Here is a 25,291-nt window from a genome sequence, read left to right on the forward strand (position 1 = left end):
GAGCTCTGATCTCCGAGCTGGTGGGGGAATTTCCTTCAGCTGAAACTCGTGTCAAAAATTCAGCACCGTGTGTGCGTGTGTGTGCGTGTGTGTGCTTTTTTTTTGGATGAGCACAGCCAGTTCAGCCAAACAATCCAATTTCTTCTGGCTTAAGTTCTCACATGGAGCTTTCCAAGCTGCAGCTCATCTCCTGGAGAACTTCAAACGGGAAATGGGCCCACTTTCAGGGAAGCTTAAGGCAATGTTTGGAAAAACAAACGCCACAATTTGATATGTCCAGCTGTGAAGTTCAGATGCTCAGCCTTGTTTTGCTGTTTTATATACTGTTGTATTCCTCAATGAAGAGCTTGTACATACAGCTGTTGGCTGGAGATGCAGCCACTGATGCTAAACAATGGAATATGATAGTAAAGCAGAATGTGTTCATTTTTTTGGTTGAATTGGGTTGGGTGCCCCCTCTGTCCCCAAGAGGTGTAACTGAGTTCCTGATCAAAGTTGATGTCTCAGTTAGGCCTCATTTAATATTTAAGAGAGAACTTTCAAGAACTTATTATTTTAAGATTCAAGATATCTGGGATTTTTAATGACCACAGAGAGTCAGGACCTCGGTTTTACGTCTCATCCGAAGGACGGCACCTGTTTACAGTATAGTGTCCCCATCACTATACTAGGGCATTAGGACCCACGTGGACCACAGGGTGAGCACCCCCTGCTGGCCCCACTAACACCTCTTCCAGCAGCAACCTTCCTTTTTCCCAGGAGGTCTCTCACCCAGGTACTGACCAGGCTCACACCTGCTTAGCTTCAGTGGGTTGCCAGTTGTGAGTTGCAGGGTGATATGGCTGCTGGTGATATGTGGTAGATCTTACCTTAACTCGAGTCAATACTTTTTCTCCGATCCCTTCATGTGGCCTAATTAGGTCACAAAACTTGTAATACCATGTCAACCACTGGGTGTGTCGCAACTGACAGGACCATCAAAGTGGTCTCTATGTTTTTTTCTGACAGAAGTGAACTTGCGTTGCCCCTCGGACACAGTGAAACATTCTGATTTGGTCCAAAGGGTTGTGGGATGGTTGTTCCCGTTGTTCAAAATCATTGCTGTCAGGACCCAAAGTGAGCTTAAAATGGCTCAATTACATCTTGTTTCTCTCCCTTTCTCTTCAGGAATGTTGTTATCAATGTAATGCAGTCTGGATTCTCTCCAGCATCCTCTCACACACAGCTCACCTGACGTGACACAGTTTGCTAGTGAAGCCTGAGGGCACCGCTGGGAAAACTAGAAAGGCATTAACATGCAGATTAGTGTTTGCGTCCCACAGCCATGCACAGATTTTGCTGTGCAACCTCTTTAACACAAGTCTCTGCCATTGAAACACACAAGACAAAGGAACAAAATGAGCAGAAGACCCAGTGATTAAAAACTGTCACATTCAATTTTATTGTTTTACATAGACAATAAAGAATACAGTGGTTAGCTCGCTCCTCCCTTTCTTTTACAGGCAAAACAAAAAACAACACAACAGATAAATATAGCTTTTCTAGTTTATTATAGCTGGCTCAGTCTCTATATTCATTAACAACTGAAATGCACAGTACCTGATTGAAGCATATCTGTGATTGGACTAATACTTTCAAAGCTCGGGCAGTGTATAATGCTTTATTTACATTCATTTAATCTAAAGAAAAAAAGAGAAATTTACAAAACAGTTAAAAAAAAACACTGATTGGTGACATGAGGAAAAAAGACTCCATTTCTTTTTTCAAGTGTCATTAATGACAGTTGCACATGGCGCGTCGCATTTACACATTTGACTGATTGCATTGCTGCTTGTGTAATCCAAGGTGCAAGTGTGCCTATTTCAAAAAGAAAAAGACCAGAATGAGATTCAGTCACAGTTTTTGCTGGGTGATTTGAGAAATATATTCCATAAAATATATTCTGTATCATTCTGAAATGGTGAATCGGGAAACAGCAGCACACCTGTGATTCGCTTTAATAGGCACCAGAGCAGAGATACTGTACCGTGTTGCTTACACTATACTATATATATGCAAGTAATAGGTTTATTCCATGCTGAAAAAAAGAAGAGAGAAAACACAACATTTCGGCCATGGAGCCTTCTTCAGGTGTCACCTCTTTTTTCTCTCTTCTTTTTTTCAGCATGGAATAAACCTATTACTAGTTCCTTTGCAGCCTATGCATTCTGACGCAGCTACCCACCTGAACTACTATATATATATATTTCTGTGGTGTTCCTCCTACAAATGCAATTAAAAGAACTATGCGGGTGACAGAACAGTTCTCAGACAGAACTGGACTATGTGGATCTATGCATCCACCCATTTCCTAATCACTTAATTCATTTCGGGGTCGGGGAGCCAGAGCCTGTCCCAGCAAGCAACGGGCATAAGGCAGGGTACATCTTGGTCGGGATGACAGTCCATCACAAGTCGCACACAGACATGTACACACACTGACATCAGGACCAATTTTCCCAGAAGCCAATAAACCTAGCAGTATATCTTTGAGGAAAGCCACACAAATTCGAGGAGAGCATGCAAACTCAATGTAGTTCCCCAGGTCTGGAATTTAAATTCTATTTCTTTTTTCAAGTGCCATTACTGACAGTTACACACATCACATCGCATTTACACATTTTACTGACTGCATAGCTGCTTGTTTAATCCAAGGTGCAAGTGTGCCTATTTCAAAAAGAAAAAGACCAGAATGAGATTCAGTCACAGCTTTTGCTAGGTGATTTGAGAAATATATTCTATAAAATATATTCTGTATATAGAGCCCCAGTTATGCGAGGTAACAATGCTAACCCCTGGGTCACTATGCTGCTCTGTGTGGATCTAAAAATATCTTATTTTCCATTGTGAGTTTGAGGAAAGTTCCACGTTGGATCTGACCTGGGTTTCTGCCTCTATCTCTGCCCTCTATCCAGGTGGGAACAAGGGCTGGAATTTTCCCCGAAATTTCCACCTGGCTTGAATATAGAAGGAGGCACAAATGTAGACTCACTCAACCATGCTGTGATGCTCACTTAGAGACAAAACCCAGTCTAGGTAATTGCGTTCACTCTCCAGCCCTGGCAAGGATTGCTTTGGCTTTTGTAGTCACTCAGGAAGCTAAACTAACCCGAAAAAGGTCTTGTAACATTCACATTAAAAGCCCCTTGGCAAGATCTTTCCATCACTGAATGAAAGTTAATGGAGTTTTAGACATTATGCACTTTGAGAAGAGCCCTGTGCAAGAAAGAAATACAGTTTGTATATCAAAGAAATGCATTTTTCTTTGAAAGTAACTAACCCCCCCCCCCCTCAATCTACATCCTTGGATTGAATGTGTGATTCTGAAAAGCAGTCGCCACACTGAGGAGATTTGCAATAGTGGTCCATTATTGGCGTCTGAAACTGGAGAATGCAGGATTGATTCCAATACACTGCCCAAGGGGTAATTTATGTTTGTGTATAAACTATGAAAAGCACAACATATATAAACCAATGTGTGCATGTTTAAATATCAGTGACAGATTAGAAGATCACAGTCCAAGATTGTCTCATCTTTTTTTTTACAAAAATGCTATATGAAACAACAGTCTATTCAAGGGGACTTAATAAAACCGAAGGCTTTGTCATGGTAGAGTGCTCCTGCGGTATGGGGTAGTTACCCAATGGGAGATGCAGTGCTGACTCTCCTATAAGGCACTATGGAGCTTGAGATGTTTCAGAAGAGGGTGTGCACAGGTTCTTACTCCCCCCTGCAGCACAGAAGATGTACCAGTAAACTGAGCCGGCTCACAATTACTGTATCTGTATGAGGTGGGCACAAAATGCAAAAACGATTACTCCTTGCAAATGACAAATAAAATCTTTTTTTCCCCACAAATCTAACTCTAACAACTCTAATCCAGCAGGTGCCAGGAGTTGAGGTGTGCAGACCAGTCAGCTCTGGCAGTGTCCAGGCCATTGTGTGGTCACAGCTAGAAAATGTGACATCTGAGTTATAAGGGTCAATCTGCACTGTAAGCAAGCCCCTTAACTGGTCAAACCAATAGGAAGTCCCACCCTTTGATAACATACACAGCCTCTACTTCCAAACTTAATTCCATATTCCCAAAAAAATGTCCTGTGAAAAGAGTATCATCATTCCAACACAAGCAGTACAACAAAAGCATCACCAACAGCATATAACAATGCAGCAGTTCTCTAGGCAGTATAACACAAGGAAGGCACAAGGAGTGTCAAAAAAATGTCCAAAGACAAGGACTTGGACTGGGAGTGCCCCCTTCAGACCTTGCACAAAGAGAAGTTGGGGTGGGGATCTGCAGGCTATAGTAACATAATTTGCAATCAGCAAAAAACACTTAATACTGTTCTGGTGGGCTTGTGCATGCAAGCAACAGACAGTGGAAAGACCACTGGAAAGCAGAATTATAGAGTGGAGACAAGTGCCTGTGCTGATCAAGCGCTGTCTGGCCTTGCTTAATAGATCAGTGAGCAAGCAAATTGGGGACAGAGGCCACAGTGTCCCATTTCAGAAAACACTGCTGTTGCATGTCCCTGCAGCAAAGTAAAAACATGTAAGGCTTAAAATGTTATGATGATGATATCTAACAATCTTTTCTATTCTGAACAGCTTCTTCTCAAAGACCTTTGAGCTGCATGTACAGTATATATGTCTGTATCTGAGAAACACATTTTCATGGTCTTGTAATATTGGAAAAGGGCAGGTTTTTTTTAGTACTTCAGATGAAGAATAGCCCTGGGTTTAAATTTATCTGGAGTAAGTAGTCTAATTTTATTTTTTTAAAATATAGAATTAAAAAGTTCCTAACTATTTAGGAGAGGTTTGTGGTTATTATTATTTAATATTGTTTATCATGTACTGATTTACTCAGTTTATTTACAAAACAATAGGATTATTTAAAAAAATAATAGTTAGCAGCGTGAGCTAGAAGACCCTTTTGTAAAAAATAGAACATATATTTATATATAAATTTATATATTTGTATGAAGTTTTGAAGTTTACAACGTCACTTTCAGGACAGGCGTTCCACACCTTGGCTCCAGAGTTCATGCTCAGTAGGCTTGCAGAGTCAGTTGGTCATTGTTTTGAATCTTTTCATTCATTGGATAAAAGTGCTTTAGAACTCAGTTCATTAAAAAAGCCCTTGGTCGTGTTCACAAAGCTAGGCACAGGTGGGATAAGGAAAGCTATTTTAAAAATCTACATCTACATTTTAAATTTTCCTTTTTAAATTTGAGAGGAAGGCACTTCAGTGCTTGTGGTACCTCAGCCATATACCACAAGCAGAGAGGTTTTATTACAGAGGTGGGCAGCTACAGGGAATCATGCTCTAAAATTAGCAACTGATTAACATTTCAAAAGGAAGATGATTTGCCTTCTTCTTCTTTTTCAAATAAATAGCTCAGATAAGTTCATTTGCCCCTCCCTAATTTATGTTGGGTAAATTTGCTTGGAAACACAGAATGTCTCACTTGTTTCCTCACAGGCAGATAAACATCATCAAATGCACTACAGGCTGCTAGTCCAACAGTCTGACATTGAGTGGCATCTTTGGGGAGTTTGTCTGTCAAATGGTATTCCATTGGTCTGCTGATTTCTGAACATCAAGCACACACTTAACTGATACTACTCGATTGGAAGGAGAAAAAAGTGAGCAGTTCTGACTGTCTTTTAACATAAAAGTCAAAATGACAAGCTCACAGCATGGCTGGAGCCCAAAGTAACATCACCCTGTCAGCACTGTTTGTTTGAGAGGCCACTGGATACCGACACCCCCTTTCCTTTGTAGAAAACAGTAAGAAGCTGCTACAAAGGCAGCACAGTGTCCTCTTGCTTTGTGAACAGGACCATTGCCTCTGAGCAATCAGGCAACAGGTAGCACTCTTTATCCCTGGAGCAGAAGAGTGGCCAGCCTGCCCTTTTTTCTCCCAGTGTGGGAGATAACATTACCCCCTCGCCTCCGCACACTCCATCACTTTTCTCTTCTCCCCCCTTTCACAGCGAGATGGACGGACTCTCTTCTCTCCCCTCTTTCTTCTCCCAGCTGCTAAGTCATGTCCACTAGATAGATGCAAGGCCTCCTCCTCCTTCTGCTCCTCCTTCCTCCCCCTCTTCAGTCTCTTGTTCCCTCATTTGTCTTGCCTCCCCCTCTCCTCTCCTCCCTCTCCAAGTTGGGCTCACATGCTCAGTAGGTTCAAGGGCTTACTCTGTCTCCCTCTATCTACAGTGTTAACATACAAGTCTGTTGTGTGGTTATGGCGCTCACTCTCCTCTTCCTCTTTCTCCATCTCTCCTTCTGTCTCTCCACAGGGCTAACATACAGTCTGTTGGCTGGACACTGGACTGTCCAGTGAGTTGACGTTCTCAGTCGTTTCCTGGCTTGGAGGCTTGAACATGGTAGAGATATAAAAGGCCTGAAACAACAGAGAAAGGTCCAAAGCATTAGGAGGAAGGCCGTGTTAAAATACAGAACCAGAAATTGGCACTTGTCTAACACTTCTTGGGCTTTGAGAGATGCTCCAGTGTTGTGGCACAGGAGCTTCCTGGCAGGTGTTAAGTCCCACCCACCTCATTTTCAACATGAAGGCCCACATCTTCCATGCAAAAGTCCCACCGGCAGGGACAGATCTCTCGATTACTAAGAGTACAATCATGAGACGGCAGAAAGACCCATCATGCTCCAGAACAATTGATCAATCGAACAATTGGACCTCGTTTATTAATTGGAGGTTTATTGATCTGCCCCCTCTAAATGTACGTATATTTATAGGATGACATTCAAAACATTTTTTGTTTTGCTATTGGATTTCCATCCACTGATCCAACCATTTTGTAATTGTTTTATCTAATATAGAGTTACAAGAGAGCTGGAGCCTATCCAGGCAGGTGGAATTGGATTTGCTTCATTTTATACATTGGCAAGTAGATCCCACCTAGTTTTCCAAAACAAATATGTTTGTCTTTTTTCTGCAGGAACTGAATTTGCACTTTTTAAATTTTACCATGTCTTTCAAATCAAGTGTTTCATTGACAATCACCCAGTAAGACATAATTTATTTTACTGATCTCTGCAGTGGTTCACACTCTGGTATAGGTTGGGCAGAATTTTTGAAAATTGCTGTCATCTATCTGGCCGTATTATCCAATTCAGGGTTGCAGGGGAGCTGGAACCTACCTCTGCAAGCAATGGGCTCCAGACAGGATACATTCTGGATGGGACACAAGTCCATCACAGGACAGACACACAGCAGGCCCAATTGTCCCAGAAGCCAATTAACGTTACCAGTATGTTTTGAACTATGAAAGAAAACCAGAACACCCAGAGGAAACCCACAAAAACCCGCAGAGAACATAAAAACCCCAAACAGACAACACCCTGGGGAATTGAACCCAGGGCCCCAGCCCTGTGAGGCAGCAGTTATAACCACTGCACTACCGTGCCTCCAGATATCTATCCTATGACAGCAAAAAAGCTGAAAGAGCCCCCCTACCCAAGCTAACCTCCATATACAGACACTCACCACCCAGTATGCCACCAGCGCCCCCTGCAGGAAGCCAGTCAGCACGTCGGAAGGGTGATGTTTGTAGTCGGACACCCGGGTCAGCCCTGTGTACACTGCCAGGAGCACCAGCAGGAACTGCATGAGGGGGCGCAGGAGGCGGGCGCCATGCCAGGTGAACCGGGCCTGCAGATAAAACTGTAAGAAAGGGAAAGAAAAGACACAGGGGTAAGGTCCAGGAATTCCACATGATGCTTAAGCTCGCCTTCTAGCAGAGATGGAAAGACTCATTGATCAAAGTGAGGAGCAGAAGCCACGCAAGCCCACAGCCTTCCTGCAGTCCTCTGCAGCATTCAGCACTGATATCTGGAAAGGGACTTCCCATATGACTTTACACAATTCTCGGTAACAAAACGTGTTAACAAGCTGAGAATTACCACCACTGTGTTGGAAGTGGCAATCGTTGTTCAGTTCAGAGTACTGCTACAAACTCCATACCAGCCCAGGAAAGGAGAAAACAAGCAGAAACTGTGGGCAAAAATTGCTCAACACAACAAGACCCAGAACACAAACAGTGGGCAGAGGTCTGACAGAGCTCATATTGAAGACACTAATCACAGTCTCCACCCCAGCCTAAATCTTGTAGCTCTCTGCCAATTAAGCAGAAGCATGTAATTGGGACCACCAATTAGTCAGTCCAAGGCACAACCTGGATTTGAACCAGAGGCCACCAAGGTCATCAAAGGGCTTTTTCTGGGTGAGCAGCTCTGTGGCATAACATGCAAACACTAGTGGAGGAGGTGATATACAAACAAGAAATTTCTCTATCAGTCACTCAGCAAACAACTATTTGTAAATTACAGGAAAACAATAAAGCCTGCTGCAAAACAGCTGAATATTTGTAATTGCTACTTCCCTAACCTTCAGGTCTACTTCTTTAGACTGTTGGTATTAAAAACATGTTACATCACACAGATGACAAAACTGATTAGTTTTATCACTGAGTGAGACTGGAGATAGGGGCAGAGAAGAGACTGAGTTTAGTTAAAAAATGACACCTGTACATGCTTCATGCTGACCGAAGAGAAGACCATGACAACAATAGTTAGGATTGAGAGAAAGGGAGGGAGAGGAGGAGGTCCTGCATTAATTTATTAAACAAAGCGAATGAGAAAGTTTGGGTGCAGAAAATCATACAAGGACACCCTCACAGACAGACATGAACACACCCATCCCCAACAAGCCAGGGTGACTGTGCCCTTGCTTGCTTTTCTGGCAGGGTCCAACTGAGTCTGTATTACATACTTAGCCGCGTCCCTGTGTGGTGCTGATAACCCCAGCTAGGTCACATGTTAGAAGCTCCACAGCTGCCAAGACACACAGAGAGGGCTGGGGCAGAGTTCAGCACACAGCCTGAACGCGTCACACACTTGCCTCCCATCAATGCCACACTCCACAGCACTGATTCTGGTTTCCCCCGCTTGTCACGCATTCATAACTCAGCAAAATTACAAAACGGGCTTTGAGAGATTTCACAACATGACACAAGCAGATAATTCCTGTCCAAGGCAGCCCAAAATATCTGTGTGTGGCAATGCTGAAGCATTGTAAAGGCAGACAAAAATATCTGCTAGCAATGCAAGGAACATTAACATCCACCCAACAAAGCAATTTGGACACGAAATCACTAAACTGTACATTCCATCTATTCTTATAAGTACTGTGGTTGTAAATGTAGTGTTACCCAAACGATAGGTTTATGTGGAGAATAAAGGTTGCACTGAAATTACTTTCCCAGATTGATAAGAAAATCACACCTGCCTCAGTTACAGTAAATATCCTGTCTAGAGGTTGGGAAGTGAATGTGACTCAGTTAAAGGACATGTGAAAGCTCACCCTTGTGATTAGGAAATGCAGGAGGCGTTGGTGAGTGTTAAGTTACAGAGGTGCTGATCTAAGCATGACTACTCAGGCTCAGTCCCTAAATCAGGACATGTATAGAACACTCCAAGCAATTTCTCCGTTGCTCACATTTTGCAAGTGTAAGTGTGTCTGGCTGAAACTAGCTGGGCAGGCATCCAATCTGAATCTCTAGCTCGTTAGTTTTTCTGTGGTCTCCCTTTCTGTTGTAAGTGTGAACTTTGGTTTTCCAAAACTCCTCCTCATGAACTTTCAGACCCTAGACTTGGGCCTAGCTGCTCTGCAAAATGTCACTTGTACTTGCTTTTAACTTCGTGTGTAATCTATTGCTCTCTTTTGCATAGCAAATGTAAGAGGGACAAATGCTGATTTTTAGTATTCATTTTTCTTCCAAATCAACATTTCGAGAAAAGAGACATTTTGAATCACCTTACAAAAGCAGTACAGCCAGAAAAGACATTTCCACCAGCTGTTTAAATAATTAAAAAATTAAAGCCATGTTAAAAATATACAATCACTTTATCTATAAAGTTACAGAATTATAATTTATATGGTATTGAAGCAGGTTGTCTGTCCCTTTATCAAAAATGTTCTGTCATCATGAGGCCGAACGTCTTGCACAAGCCTTCTGTGAACTGGAGTGATAGCAGATCATGGTAACAGAAGAGGCGGCCATTGGGTCCATGTAGATCATTTGGTTTATAGTGGATTATATAATATATTATAGTAGAATTTTTCACAGGATCCCATCCGTTGATTTCTTGAAAGAAGCCAGGGTTATCAGCTTTAACATGTGGCTGGGGAATGTGTTCCACACTCCCAAAACCCTTTGAATAAAGATGCTCCTCGTGTCGAGCCACAGCCTAACTTACTACACAAAAAAAAACACTTTTTAAAAAAGAGGTGCACATTATCCACATGAACAAATAAAGTGGGAGATGGCCAAACATCTTTTTTTCTAATTTGTATGCTCTTTTTCAGCTGTGTCTCTTAACTAACTCTCAAGAGGAATCTTTAAGGCTACAGCTGCGAAACACAGCTTAAGCTAAATGTAACCCTTTAATTTTCCTTTAAAGTGTTGACTGTAACCATTGAACAAAGCGTCTGAATACATTAAATAGTCTAGCTATGGAAAAACATACACAGGTGGGGTGCAGACATGTGTGAATATGATCTATTCTTGGTGTATTAGAAAATGTTATCCCTGATCCTGTTTACACAGTTGATGTGGGGGGTACGATAAGATGCCTAGCTTTTAATGCAGTGCACCTCCCACCCCCAGTTTCTGACAGATATAAAGAAACAGACTATGCTAGCAGGATCACCATCACCAGAGGAGCTTGCTTGACACCCCCTCCCCCAAAGGACAACAGCCCAGAAACGAGAAAGGGGGCACAGATCACGAAAGATTAACCTTCCTCATCCCTGGAAGATTGGGGAGCCACCTCCAGAAAGAAGGAAATGCTGTGAGTGAGCCCCTATTTGCCCACTCCACCCCACAAATGATAAAACAGCCCTAACTCCTCACGAGCTCTGGCTCAGTTGTGTGGCTGAGCTCTCCTATGGGGTTCCCTGGCACAGACAGGATACCCACAGAGCAGCGAACAGTTACTTTCGTTCACATTGCGTGCCACTGGCTTGCCAGGAACAATAGGCCATTCATGGCCGAGCTGTGTTTGAGGAAAATGCGAACGTGTACATATTTTGGGGTGTTTCAAAGCATGACTGCATCATTCTTTGTGACCTACCTCTTTCTACTCCGGACTAATGCAAGCTTAATCATAGCATGAATAAATAATGCTTTTACAATGCACTCTTTCAAACAACCAAGAAATTGTAAAATGCATTCTGAACCCTTTTATATTAAGAAGTCCACATCACAGTCTAATGAATAACAATGTGTTTTGTGTCTCTTTGTTTCCTTAAGGGAAAACAGCACTGGGAACAAGGGGAGAGACATTTTTGAGGTACACCTTCCACTATTCAATATGTGAGTTTTCTCTTTAAGGAAACAATCTTCTACTTCTTGCTACTGCTTCAGTAGTGTCTGTAGTAAATCTTCCAAAATCTGCTACAGTTGGCAGAATGAAGTAATGTCAGAATCCAGCAGAAAACATCAGATTAAGAGAAGTGGTGGAAAAATGTAGGTGAAATGTCACGCTATCGTCTCCAATTTGTTCAAAGGCTTTTAAACGTGGCGTCACGCTGAGCCTACCGTTCGGTTTTCTTACGGACTTAAAGAAATAGGACACAGGGAGCAGAAAAGGAAAGGAATTCAGGGGAGAAAAGACAGGAAGGTGGAGAAAGAGAGGAGGCAGACAAGGAAAAGAAAGAAAGTTGCGAAGGAAAAAAAAAAGGAGAGGTAGAGATGGTGACCCAGCTTTTTGTGAATGACTACAACCTTACTCGCTATTCTCAAGTGTCACTCTAAAGCCTGGTTGATCCCCTCCACCCACCCCTGCAATGGCCTCCCTCTCTCACAATGGCCAACAGACAGAGCCGCAAGTCTCTGAAAGAGGCCAGACTGTCTTTCCCAGCGGGGCTGACATCCCCCATCCCTGCCCCACGCCAACAGCCTGCACGTCTCCCAACAAAGATGGCTCTGTTTGTCCAGGGTGGGGGGGTTTGGTAGCTGTTCTTGCTACCAAAGTAAGAGACTTTTTCTCTTACAGGGATTCTAACAAATGCCTTTTTAGAAAGTGCTTCTTTATAGATGATTGTGTTGAGTTTCTTTTTAAACCCATTGATGTGTCAAGGCTACATTCTGGGCATTCTGGAGCCCTAATGTAGCTCTGGCAGCTTCAGGGCCTGGCAGAGGAGTTCTTCCCCCTAGAAAATTGAAATTCCTTTCCCTGGCGTGAAGAAGGAGAACTCATTAAAAGTCAAGATTATGTGAGAATTGAGCTTCAAGCACACTAATCCACTGCTGCATTCCATCTTGGTAGCTTTGCAGGTTTTGATTGCCCTATTAGCTAACATTTGTTCTACACATCTCGCCGTGTTTAAACTAGATCAAGCAACACTTCCAAGACTCCTTACATCCTCGTCAGTCACGGTTAGGTGCAAACCGTGATTCAGCTAGCCGCTAACATTACTACTGCTGCAGTTTGCAGATGAAAACGCATTTCTAGACGAACGAAAGAGTACAGAAACCTTCATACTGTTGTTTGGAAATCTCCAGTGTATCAAACAAATTACAACAAGTTTCCATCTTAAGATGAGAGCTCAAAGTTGACACACAGGGCTGTTAATGTACACAATCGGTTATTGTGTTTGGAAACCAGTAAGTAAAGAAATCAGGAACAACCTATTGAGCATTACTAATGTTTTCATGTGAATCAACAATTATTTTTACTGTTACTAAACAACCTGCAAAGCAGCACAGCTGAAGATGACTGTAACTCAAAGCTTTTCTAGTACAGTTCTGCACCCAGTGTATTTTCTAAGCTTAAGACCCCAGAAGTGGGTTCAGTTAGGCCAGTTGAGACTTAAGGAGCCCAGTTTCTCAAAAGAGCTGAAGCTGTTGATGATGTAAAGTAGTGAATCAAACCTGGAGACCAGGACCTGTGGCCCCTGCTCTATACAGTTGTGAGTTCAAAAGTGAGCAAGGGCAACACTACAACTTTGTTATGTTGCTATCACAGAAAGACAGGCTTATTCAGCTAATTGAAGTCTGAGATAATGCTATCCAAATAACTTTTTTTAAAGAAGAAAAAATTACATTCCTCATTGTTTAGTGTGTGCTTCTTCAACATTGTTCCTAACTGCTTGGACACAATACGCCTACTGAAACAATCCAGTAGATGAATTCCAAATCAGAAAAAGTTTCTAAAGAATTGATTTCATATAGCCAGAACATCAGTACTTCCATGACAGCTCGGTTGTGTAGTACTACTTAGTGCAGTGAAATTCTCCAAACAGGTTTCCGCCTTAGTTCCAGAGCAAAACCTGGCTGAAAGCAGCTCGCTGTGTGTTTTCGGAATATTAAAATTCCCATCATTATTTCTGTCCTGTGCCCTGAACATAGCCAAATGCTAAGACCATTTTTACATATCAGGTGGAACAATAACATCTTGTCACTCAAATCATGGAGAGACCCAATAGGCAGCACAGAGCTTTCCAAGCTGAGAGCTACAGTTAAAAACATTGAGTGCATTCAGATACACTGTTGAGAAACAATACTGAGGTTGATACATTGATCAATACATTCAGAGGGACTGTGAAGACTGTGATCACAGAGGGGTTTTTCTAGTTGAAGCAGTGAGGCTGGTGTATGAGAGCAGAAAAGAGACTCACCGCCAGGTAAAGCATGGTGTACATAGCGAAGGAGGCGTGTCCAGAGTAGAAGGATTTCCTGCAAGAGAAAAAAGGAGATTTTGCAGCCACTAAACACTCCATGCAGTAACATTGACCAGGAAGTGGAAATCTTAACTAAACTTTTACCTGCAGCCTGACTACTATGTTATGAATTCCAAGAGGAATGGTCAAAAGCTGTTCTTACATTTTTTCTCCACTATATATACACTGCGATAATTGTCTCTGAGTCTCACACATGCAAAGATAGCTGAAATCCATAAGCTAAGAGATGTAGCTATAGCATCAGCTCAGTTCTGAAAACTAAGAAGATACAGTTATAACACTAACACCGAGGTTGTATTTCAAGTGGGTGTTTTTAAGTTATACACAGGATGCTAATTTCATCACTTTAATAGTCTAACTGTGTGAAAAGCATGACAAACTGACAGAGAAAGATCATTTAATGAAGTACCATTTCCATGAGTACAAGACATAAAGATAGGAGAATATATTACGTGAAGAGGTGCTGACCTGGCTTCTGTCACCAGCTTTGCGTATTCCTCATTATTTTTAATGGATGGGCACTCAAAATTAACAATATAGCTGCCCTCTGTGCAGTTCAGATTGCTGTAGTTCAGGCCGCACACCGATAGGAAGTTGGGCCGCAGGCGCCCCACGCTGAGCTTGGCCATGTTGGTGAGGGACTGACCCACACAGCATCCAAACAGGAAGCTGCCAATCTCCTTGTACAGCGTAGACACATACAGGTTGGTGATGAAGGCCCGTGACTTCACGTTGAGGTATCGGACCCGGTAACACTCACCCAGAGCAATCTGAGGGAGAAGAAAACAGCCATAAAGCTAAGCACATTCACTATCAACCCCAGCACAAGAAACTTCAAACAAGCTCTAACAAAGTTTCATTTTTTGCCAAGAATAGGCCGTTCAGCCCAACACAGCTCACTGTGTTATATATAAAATGTGATTCTGCCACTGCAATGTTGTTTGCTTTTAAATTGGATTTTTCTTTGACCTAAGAATCAGTTGTTAAACCACCCCCAATGAGTTATTTTATCCTCTAATTTGAAACAACAGTTTGACTCAATTGAATCTAATCCTTTTAAAATTGAAAAGTATCAATCAGAATTGCCCTTTATAATTCATCCCCTGGATTCTGTCGTCTCCCAACCTGAGTTGATTCTTTTCATTTACTAAGCTTGAGCCTACACAGGACCAGACAGAGATTGCCTGAGCTGAGCCTTCATTCTCTCTTAGGTCTACAATAGTCACATTCATTACTACTGCTTGCACAGTGAGGTAACAGGATATGTCACAATCTTCAGTCCTAGCACGAGCTGCAGCAGTGTGAGAGTTTGTTCATTCTATATTCATTAGAAATGAATGGGGTCACGTCAAAAATAGTTTAAGAAGCTACCAAATGCCTCAACCTGTAAAGGAAACTCACTTCAAGTACGGGTTGAGTTCTATGGTCCATTTTTGTCAGTTTGAGCCTCATGTCAGTAACTGATTGCCACAGCAATTTCCCTAGTAATCATCCACTGATGACTGATTGCTGTTAGGGGTGGAGTTATCAGTTTTTCAGGGCTCGGTGACCTAGTGACCTAGTGATGGACACTCCATTCCTCCAATCAGCACCCACCTTCATGTAGGTTGCTGTGTAGACTATTGAGTGTCAAAAACATGAGTAGTTAAAAAGGTTGGTGGGTCAGAGGAGCCCGTCTGTGTTTCCAGATTGGGTGGATATATAATAAGAGATATTCAATTTCAAATAAATGAGTCACAGGGTTGAATGATAATCAGAAACCTGCAGCAGTAAATAAAGTAGTGTTGTTCTAAGAGACAGATTTTCACCGATTTGAAGGTGAGGGATCTGTGCAGGTAATGTCTCTCTCTTTTTTAAGGTAACAGCCAATAAAGAAGGCTTTGTTGGGAACTTCGAATCAGATTGTAAAAATCTTGTAAGCACCTGACAAAGTGAGCAAGGTAGTAAGAAGAATAGGACACAGAATAAGACAAGTGCATTTGTACTCATTTAACATTACTCAAATATTGTAACCTTTCTAACATTTTCAAAACGCTAAGAGGTGGACATCTCAAGAGCTACAGGATTGTGACAGATGGAGACTCACACTCAGGCCAGTGATGATAATGCCCCCAGAGATGAGAAGTCCATCAGGGATGGACTCTGTATCCAGATAAGGGTAGGCAATGCTCTCATCCTTGCAGAAAAAGCCACGCTTGTATGGCTCCACAGTCTTCAGCTCACAGGCTAAAAAAGGGATTGAGGCTGAAACACAAAAATAGTGGGGGAGAGTTAAAGGATTACCCATACAATGACTTACTTGCAAGATAAAAATTGAAATCAACTTTGTTCGGGAAGAGTTCACTCTCTTGAAAGGTAACCTGCTCCAAAAATTTACCTTAATTGGAATAAACTGTCCGATCTTGAATCATGAAATCATGAAAGCATGAAATTAAGCTGCCTAAGCTGAGCCCCCTCCTGCCTTATTGTCCAAATTAGTTAACCAGGAGAAAAGACTTTTAAATGTTTAAATGTCTTTTCGTATTACTGATCATGATGAGGAGAGGACAAAAAAACAAATGTAGACAAATAGATTAGAGTGAACTACAGCAAATAAAGAAACTCTAAAAATGACATAAAACTTTTTTTTTCACTGCATTAGCCATACAAATACAAGACATTTTTTAAAATAAGCGATTTAAATTGTCCTCAATTCTCCAATATCACCTGTTTGTTTGGAGTTAATATTTTTATGAGGACCTTTCCCAAATTTTGTCCCTGCACTGACAGTATTGTGTTATGTTCTGGATTTTCAGCAGTTGCCATGTTAGAAAAACAGTGTTTCCACTGTTGCCATGGTGGGAAAGTTCGGTGGTAATGGAGTATGTATAATGCGCTTGCAGTGCCAGAGCCTTGCCTCATTTAAATTATTTTTTAGGACGCCTTACATCCTTTTCTGTGTACAACATACTACACACGTTCACATGTCCACATGGACACACAAATCATTTTACTACAAATATGGCACCTTGTGGAAATGCAGGTAACACAAACAAAACTAAAACTAAAAACACATTTTGACCAGTTTTGGAATATATAATATTGCGTATATTATTCTAGATGTTGTATAAAGATGTCCAACCCTGCATTAACACCAAAAGATCCCCCTCCAAAAGAAGTACTCCATTTGAATAAGTGTGTTCTAGCTGTCTAATTTATTTTAAATTAACAATGCCCATGTTTTCTCATTATGCCCTTTTCCACCATTATTTTCACTAACAATATTTTGGTTTCACATGCACAAGAAGCAGAAGTTTCAGAATTAGAGAACTCTCACCCAGCTGTACACCCACTTTCTAATGCTTATACATGAGCCTTTCCTGTACATTTAAACCACATGTTTGTTACCACAGTTTGTCACCTTCATAAATAAAACAGGTGAAGTCACAGGGGATAATCGGGCCAGAACTCCTGCTGGTTTCTGTAGCATTAAGGAGACTCACAAATAAAAAGGATTACATTTTTTCTCAGTGACGATGATACTCTGCTTATATACAGACTGATTTTGTTTTCATGTCCTCGCTGCGAACACTGCTGTTGTACAGTATGTTAAGTGAGGTACTTCAGTGATTCTAGTCCGCCCTGCTGTAAAGTGGGGACCACCATTTTGGGGAATTTTGAGTCCAAAACATGGAGATGGAGCACACAATACAATACAGTCAACTTAACTCTACAATAACTGGGATGAACTCTGGCCCAATGAGCCTCAGCTTTCTTTAATGGCATTGACCTTGACCTTGACCTAAATGCCTAATCTTTAAGTAACAATGGGAATAATCAAATTTCCATTGAGCAAACTGAGGTGTGGGACCTTTGTACCTGTAATGCGTACAATTTATTTGTGTCCCATTGTGAAAAAAAACAAACATTTTAGTTATCTAAGACCAAGATAAAAATGTGACGCACTTTGAGGCAGTTTTGGCAAAGGCACTGCTGGGTCACAGCAATTCATTTTAATTTTACTCATTAAAAAATCGACATGACAGGTATGGTGATGAGATTGCAGTTACAAGCAAGACAACAAAGGACAAAATGACAGGTTACCCATAACAGATGCAGTTAATATAGACCAGATAAAGCACAGGCAAAGCCAGAGACAATGTTGGCCATCATACTGAAGCGTGGGTACAAACTGGTGAACGGTCACAGCAAAGCAAGCATATGGCAATAAAACCCTTCCTGGGATTATATATTAATCCAACACCATAAAATACACAAATGGAAAGCAAAGATAGACTACAGGATATTATAATAGGAGGATGTTGCTAATGTGGTATAAGCATATCAATGCAAGAGAAATAATATTGCACTCCATGGCCAATATATTAGACACTCTTGATTAAGTGAGTATGCTTTGAGGGGCAGTCGGACTATGTGGGACTAGGAGAGACCGGAGCCTCTAGATCTTGAAATCTCAATCCTATTGAGAAGTGATGGAACCAGTAGAAGAAACATTTCAACCACACACAGCATTATTTTCATCACAAACCTCAAAAGAAGACGAGTTTCTGAACAACATGTCCTTCTTGAACAGTTTTTCCACTATATTTTTTCCAGACGTTAAACCAGTTGGCAGTATTGAGTGGGCAATTCTTTCCCCTGTAGATTAAAATCCTATCTGGTGTGTTGTAAAGGTCTAAATCACTTCTATTTTTAACATTAAAACACGCAGTATCAATGCAGCTCAATATGCCATGCACACAGTGGCAGAGACACTGTGGGTAGGATGTTGCTGTGCTGTGGGTTTCTGTGTTTGGTAGATGAAGTCATGACAAGATTCTATAACTAACTGATGAGACCAGAGCTCCATTTCAAGAGCAGTTCCATTTTGTGTCACAAGCATCATTTGAGTGTTACAACGACTTCCATTTGGTGCTCATTCCTTACTAAATGAAAAGACTGGCAAATGTATTTTTTGTGTCCTAACTAATGCTATGACCAACTCAGTACAATTTAAATTCTGTGTTTTATCAATGTGAATGTCAGAATCTGGTGATTTATTCATATATATGTGCATTATATGACAAGCCATCATGCTATACCAAGGAGAGAAGATATTTTCATAATATTGATTTCTGTTCGAGAAGGCCAAAACCAACACAAGAATGTATTTCCGTTGACAGAACAGTATGCATCTGGTAATGCCAGTGAGTGTCTCTTGAACACGCACCTGAATCATTTCTTTAAAGAAGCCTGGTTTTTTCTGACTTGCAAGTGGTCGGGGGAGCACACGTTGCTGAAATCATGGCATGGGACTGTGGTTGACACAGGGTGAGTACGTAAAAACCAGAAGGGAAATTCCTTTCTCTGACCTGGAGGAAACTGGGCTAAGGACTCCTGTCATCTCTGTGAGGAAGAATATGTGGTGGTGGTGATCCACTCAAATCACAGAATGATTCATCACTTTCTGAGATCACCAACCTCGAAGTGAATAGGGCTTCCTATATTCTGAAGACATCTCACAGGGTTGTTGGCACAGACAGCAAATGCATATATAAATGATTGAAGACGGACTTGAAACTTCGGCCTGCAGCAAGTGAAATTGAACTGTCATCATAAAAGTGGATTCCAAGTCAATTTAGGTAAAAAGTTGTATTTATTTACTTATTCTTTAAACCTGTAAAGTCACTGACCTGAAGGTACTTAATATGTTACTATTTTTACATTCATTAACATAGTTTTCCAGAGGGAAGGTAGATTTTCCTCTGGTTCAAAAGTCCTTTCATTCTGTTGATTTTGGAAAAAAAATAGTAACCTTTTCCCCTCTAGGAACAAAAACAATCACCCACAGAGGGATCCACCCTTGCCAACTGCAAAACCACTTAGCAGAGAAACAAAGATGTAAATGAAGGATTGTAAATTAGATACAGAGTTGGAACAATAAGAAAATATTTAAAATCTTAAAACTCTGACAGACTTTCAGCATTTCACAATAATCTGTGTTTTTTCATATTTCCCTCTGCCCACGTCCTTTGGGAAATAAGGTCACCCTTTGCATAGTCAGAGTACGACAAAGCTTTCATTAAAAGAAAGATGCTGGTTATGTCAGAAAATTAAAAGCAAGAATTTTCCAAGCTACTATCCATTTTTTTGTGTGTGATAATTGTGTGAAAACATCATATTTTTGTAGAGTAAATGCAAAAAATTAACAAAACCTCAGGGATCTGAATAATAACAAATGGAAACCCATTTACAAATATTACCTTGCTGCAACAAATCTATTTTCTAACGGTTTAATCCAATACAGGGTTGTGGGGGAACCAGACCCTATCACAGCAAGCAATGGGCACAAGATTCAATAGACCCGAGGAGGACACCAGTCCTTTACAGGGGAAACACAAACACACACTGGCACACAAGGGCCAATTTTCCCCAAAGCCCAATAATTAATCACTATGTTGTTGGACAGCAGGAGGAAACCCTTGTAAACATGAGGGTTAAAAGATACGAACTCCACAGAGACCACCCCAGGTCCAGAATTGTACCCAGGGCTCCAGCACTGCAAAGCAGCAATACTAACCACTGCTCCACCATGCTGGTCCTGCTTCAACACAACATATTAATTAGTATATATTAATTAGTACTATACTGAAAGTGAATACTATTCACTTGATCACAAAGAGAAATACAAGATCTTGGCCTATTCAAGCAGACTGTCATGAGCGATCACCCTATTTAGTTATTAGTAAAAGTGTGTTTCTAATAGGTAACTAACTTGAGTTGTCGCAATAGTCACTCGCTCTATGGAAAAAACTGAAAGTGTCTTTTAATTCCCAATTTTCTATTAATTAGTAAGTCTAGATTGCAAAGCTGACATGGTGCTAATGCGTCATGAACTGTCTGCAGCTAAAAGTGGCTATCATTTACAAAGCAGCTGTCTCTTATAAAAGAGACATATGTGCCACATATGAGATAGGATGACATGTATATTGGAAGGGTTATGGCTCTTTCCTGATTTAGAAATAGTCCTGACATATCGGAGAGAGAAGGAGAGGCTGACCTTATAAGCCCATTCTGTCATGAAGTTTGACACTGGAAGGATCCCTCTTCTCTCTTATTTTCTAGATGCACTGCCATACAAGTTAGACTAAGACTGCATTCAGAAACTCACAAAACCCACTAAAGCAGGACAATGCCTTTTGGCAGTCTGAAGATAGCTCATGAGGTAATGAATGACTGTTACAACACAAGCTCTCAAAGCTGTGTAATTCTAGGGCAATGTGACCCCAATCATAGATTACTTGGTCAGTTACAATTTAGGTGCCTGGATGTGAGAATCTGAGCTGATCTCTATTAAAACTATTGTTACCAGACTACGGGATAAAAGCTACAGATCTAATTTCCTTGCAAGGCCATGAAGCTTCCTCTCACAAACAGAGGTACCGTATACTGGGCAACCCAATGTTTAAGGGTCATTTCACAGAACTGGAAGTGAGCAGCCCATCAAAAAAAACACAGACACTTTTACAAAGCCCTGACCAGATGAATCTCTGAGTATTACGCTCCTTTGTGAAATGCACAAGAAAATCCCTTGATGACAGTATAATAATAACCATGAACTGCAGACTGCTAGTTACAAAAACAGGGAAATAGCTAAAAAAATAAGTTCCATTTTACCCAAGTGCAATTATTGTAATATTTGTTCCATACCAAATAAATGCTTGAAATTACACAACAAAGACATTTGCACACCTTCATTCAAACGACTCGTGCCAAGAATGGTGACACTGTGTTGATTTCTTCATTCCTCATAGTTACTGTTTGCTAGACAATAGCCTTAGTACTGCATGTCTACATTTATACAGACAATGTGACGGTGTCTGTTTTGATACGGTATTGGGTATTTTTTCCAGCTAGAAAGGATTAAAAGAAAATGTGCAGCATCCATTTGGTAATTGTGTCTTCTCATCAGTGATGACAGAAGTGCATGTTGAATTGTGAAAGCTGTGCTGCATGTTTGTAAAGGACTGCTGCACACAGACAGGTTAGGGAAATTGAAGAGGAAGAGTCAGCATAAATCTCAACAGGAGACACTCTGTCACCACTCGCCACTTGTGTCCGTGTATCTGCTGCCCTTGGGGAGGAGGGGTTCAAAGCTCAGCAGCATCCTCTGAGAGTGCAATCCTGCCACCCCCGACATATCTATAGCTCACCCACAATGCATCCCAAGAGGACAGATGGACTGTAGCCCTACTGGATCACTGCAGTGACACCACTGTTCTCAATCCTGCATCATAAAGCACTTTACTTTCACTCATTTTCCATGATTTACAATCACCCAGTTTTTTTCCATCATGTACCCACTCAGTTTTAAAATCACTAGTCAATCCAAGGCTCAGCTCTGCAGCAATGACTCCTCCACCTGCATGAGAGGCAGTTTGACGTGTGGACATGGTCCCCTGACACGCCCACCTTGCAGAGATCTTCATCATTTGACACACAAGCTCCACAGCACCTGACAGGAGAGACAGCACTGATTGGAGCAGGGGGTGTGTCTTTCACTGACATCACTGCAGGCTTGCAGATGTCCAGGAAGTCTCGGGAATCACTGTTTCTCTGGATAGCAGATAGATCTGTCTTTCTAACACTAACTTACTCTACCCCACACTCAATGATGCTGCGTCAATTATGCGCTGCCACAAGGGGAATCCAGTCACAGCTGGCAGATTATAATAATAATTTATAATTGCTTACACATATATAGCGCTTTTCTGGACATTCCACTCAAAGCGCTTTACAGGTACCACCACCAATGTGCAGCATCCCCTCTACCACCACCAATGTGCAGCATCAACCTGGATGATACGATGGCAGCCACAGTGCCCCACAACGCTCACCACACATCAGCTATCAGTGGGGAGAAGAGCAGAGTAATGAAGCCAATTAATCAATGGGGATTATTAGGAGACCATGATTGGTAAGGGCCAATGAGAAATTTGGCCAGGATGCCCGGGGTTACAACCCTACTCTTTTCGAGAAATGCCCTGGGATTTTTAATGACCACAGAGAGTCAGGACCTTGGTTTTAACGCCTCATCCGAAGGACGGCCCCTGTTTACAGTATAGTGTCCCCGTCACTATACTAGGGCATTTGGACCCACATGGACCGCAGGGTGACTGGTGGCCCCACTACCTTGTCCAGCTGCAACCTTAGGTTTTCCCAGAAGGTCTATCATGCAGGTACTGACCAGACTCACACCTGCTTAGCTTCAGTGGGTTGCCAGTTGTGAGTTGCAGAGTGATATGGCTTCTGGCTTGATGACAAGATCCTGACCCAAACTAGCGTCATCTCTCACTCATTGTAAAATGCATACATCCTGACATTTAGAAAAAAAAATAAAACTTAAAACATTAACCACACCAGCCCTTCTATTAACAACACAACACTCCACACTTTTCTTTACAGCTTTGATGCGTGATTCTGTAAACAGTCAAGTCATAAACATTTTTTGCAGGCTGGCTTTTATGACGCTGGCACACAGAAATCAGGCAGCCACCTTCCCATCAACACCAGGTACACATGGCAATAAACAGATAACAACTGGATTCAGCAGTAATTAAACAGTCATGTCCATTTATGGCCAGGCCCATCTTATAGTCATTAAGATAAAAATATCCTTATTGACAATACTATAAAAGAAGAAAGGAAGATAATATTGATTCTCCTATCATGGCACTCTTTTAAAGAAATTGTGTAATTATCTTGTACTTATTGTTCTCATACTATTGCCAGCTTAATGGCTTTTTTTCCTTTCCAACCCTCAGGGACAAAGGGGAGTAACTGAAATTCAAGCACACACAATGTAGGTACTCCAAAAGTTTATTTTTCCAACTAAATCATGGGTTTGGAAATCAGATGGATATACAGTCTATATTTTTTGTCCCATATGTTGGGAACAAGCCATAGGGAAGAGACCACAAGCAGCTGTATCGGGAGGATGAGCCCCAAGGGGGGATTCATACAGCCAGCCACACCTAACTACACATCTGTGGGAGGTGGAAGGGAACTAGATTGCCTGGCAAAATCCCACATCCCCACAGAGAAAGCATGCAAACTCCATACGGACAGATGCCCAGCAACCCAAAGCTGCAAGGTAATCGGTATGCAATTCTCATGCAAAATGAACACAAATGAATGTGCTGGAGGAAAACAAGCTCCGAAACTCAATCAATAATGCGCACAATCATCACAGGGCATCATCTTCCCTCCAGAAAGAGGCAGAGAAACTCTCACCGTCCATCTCCACAGACATGGACTGCTGCTGCCCGGTGGAGTCATCAGGGCTCACAAAGGCACACCTATCTGTAACTCCCTATCTGTGATCAAGTACACTGCCATCCTTACCCAGCTCTGGCTCTGAATAACACAGCAAGAGTGGAATCTGGAGGATCGGTGTCAGGAGGAAAGCAGCACTAACCAGAACTGGGGTCGCTTAAGATTACAGGAAAGCAGCAGCCATGTCCACTTAGAATGCAAAACAGCTGCTCTAGACACAACACAGCCAAGTGAATAACATAATGAATGCAGGCGCTGATAACCCAGAGCAGATTCTCTCTGAGCGTGTCCGTGCATTTCAGAGCTCAGCTGCCAGTTACTCGCTTATCACAGGAGCTCCTCTTCTTGAAAGAAGGGCCATTCCTTCAGGCATATACAGTACGCCTCATGGACAGGAAGATTGTTGGCAGACTGTTGAAAGGCCCTGCACGCAGCTTCCTCAGCCTGAGCCCAGAGGGGTCTCGACTCATGCTGTTCCATTTAGATGAGACTGAGAGGAGAGGCACAGCAACAGATGGTCACATATTTCAGTCCAAGTACAGCACATCATGGGAAATTATCAAGAGGCATTTCTGCCTCGTAGGGATGAAGCCTTGCAAAATTGTGAGTAATATGTTAAAGCTTTTTAATATTCACAGAAATAGTGGCTATGTGGAAGTCTCCCATGAGGCCCAGTCAGTACAGGCTCAGAGGGCAGGTTGGGACCTATAAACCAGAAGATGTTGGTTAGCATCATGTTTCCACATTTTTATTTACATACTGTGCCAGCATGGCATACACCACACAGGATGTAAGAAAAAGCAGCCAAAAATACAGATCTCAGCCACTACGATAACAGCTATTACCGTAGAAGCTTTAAGATGGAGATTTGAAAGCGATTTGTTTCTTTTAACAATGATTTTGCTTTTACACAAGAAATTTACAGGAGAAAATCAGTAACAGAAAATGAACCCCACTACTGAAAATCATTGCTTTTTCTTGCTTTTCTGCTACTTCTTAATATTGAAAATGCTATGCATGTTTTCAAGGGGAGGAAGTGGCTGCTCCTGGGTGTCATGTTCTCCTCTGTTTATATCAGTGCTTTAACTTCTCAATCCTCCCATGGAGCTGTCTGTTTACCCATACTGCTTAGTAGCAGCATAACGGACACTACTGTCAC

The 25,291-nt window shown here is 41.7% G+C and overlaps 1 protein-coding gene across 2 annotated transcripts in view; it reads right to left on the minus strand.

Moving 5' to 3' along the window:
* Window positions 1-1,417: 1,417 nt before the first annotated feature.
* ppap2d (phosphatidic acid phosphatase type 2D) overlaps window positions 1,418-25,291 on the minus strand; it is a 51,967-nt gene continuing 28,093 nt past the window's right edge. For both annotated transcript variants that reach the window (XM_088603742.1, XM_088603741.1), the window contains exons 2-6: window positions 15,905-16,062; window positions 14,287-14,588; window positions 13,756-13,813; window positions 7,561-7,737; window positions 1,418-6,453 (exon numbers count right to left, since the gene is read on the minus strand). In XM_088603742.1, the coding sequence (XP_088459868.1) occupies window positions 6,352-6,453; window positions 7,561-7,737; window positions 13,756-13,813; window positions 14,287-14,588; window positions 15,905-16,062 (797 nt within the window). In that variant the 3' untranslated portion in view covers window positions 1,418-6,351. The remainder of the gene's footprint in view (window positions 6,454-7,560; window positions 7,738-13,755; window positions 13,814-14,286; window positions 14,589-15,904; window positions 16,063-25,291) is intronic.

This window comes from Lepisosteus platostomus, chromosome 13 (assembly GCF_059453375.1).
Source record: "Lepisosteus platostomus isolate fLepPlt1 chromosome 13, fLepPlt1.hap1, whole genome shotgun sequence".
NCBI classification, from domain to species: Eukaryota; Metazoa; Chordata; class Actinopteri; order Semionotiformes; family Lepisosteidae; genus Lepisosteus; species Lepisosteus platostomus.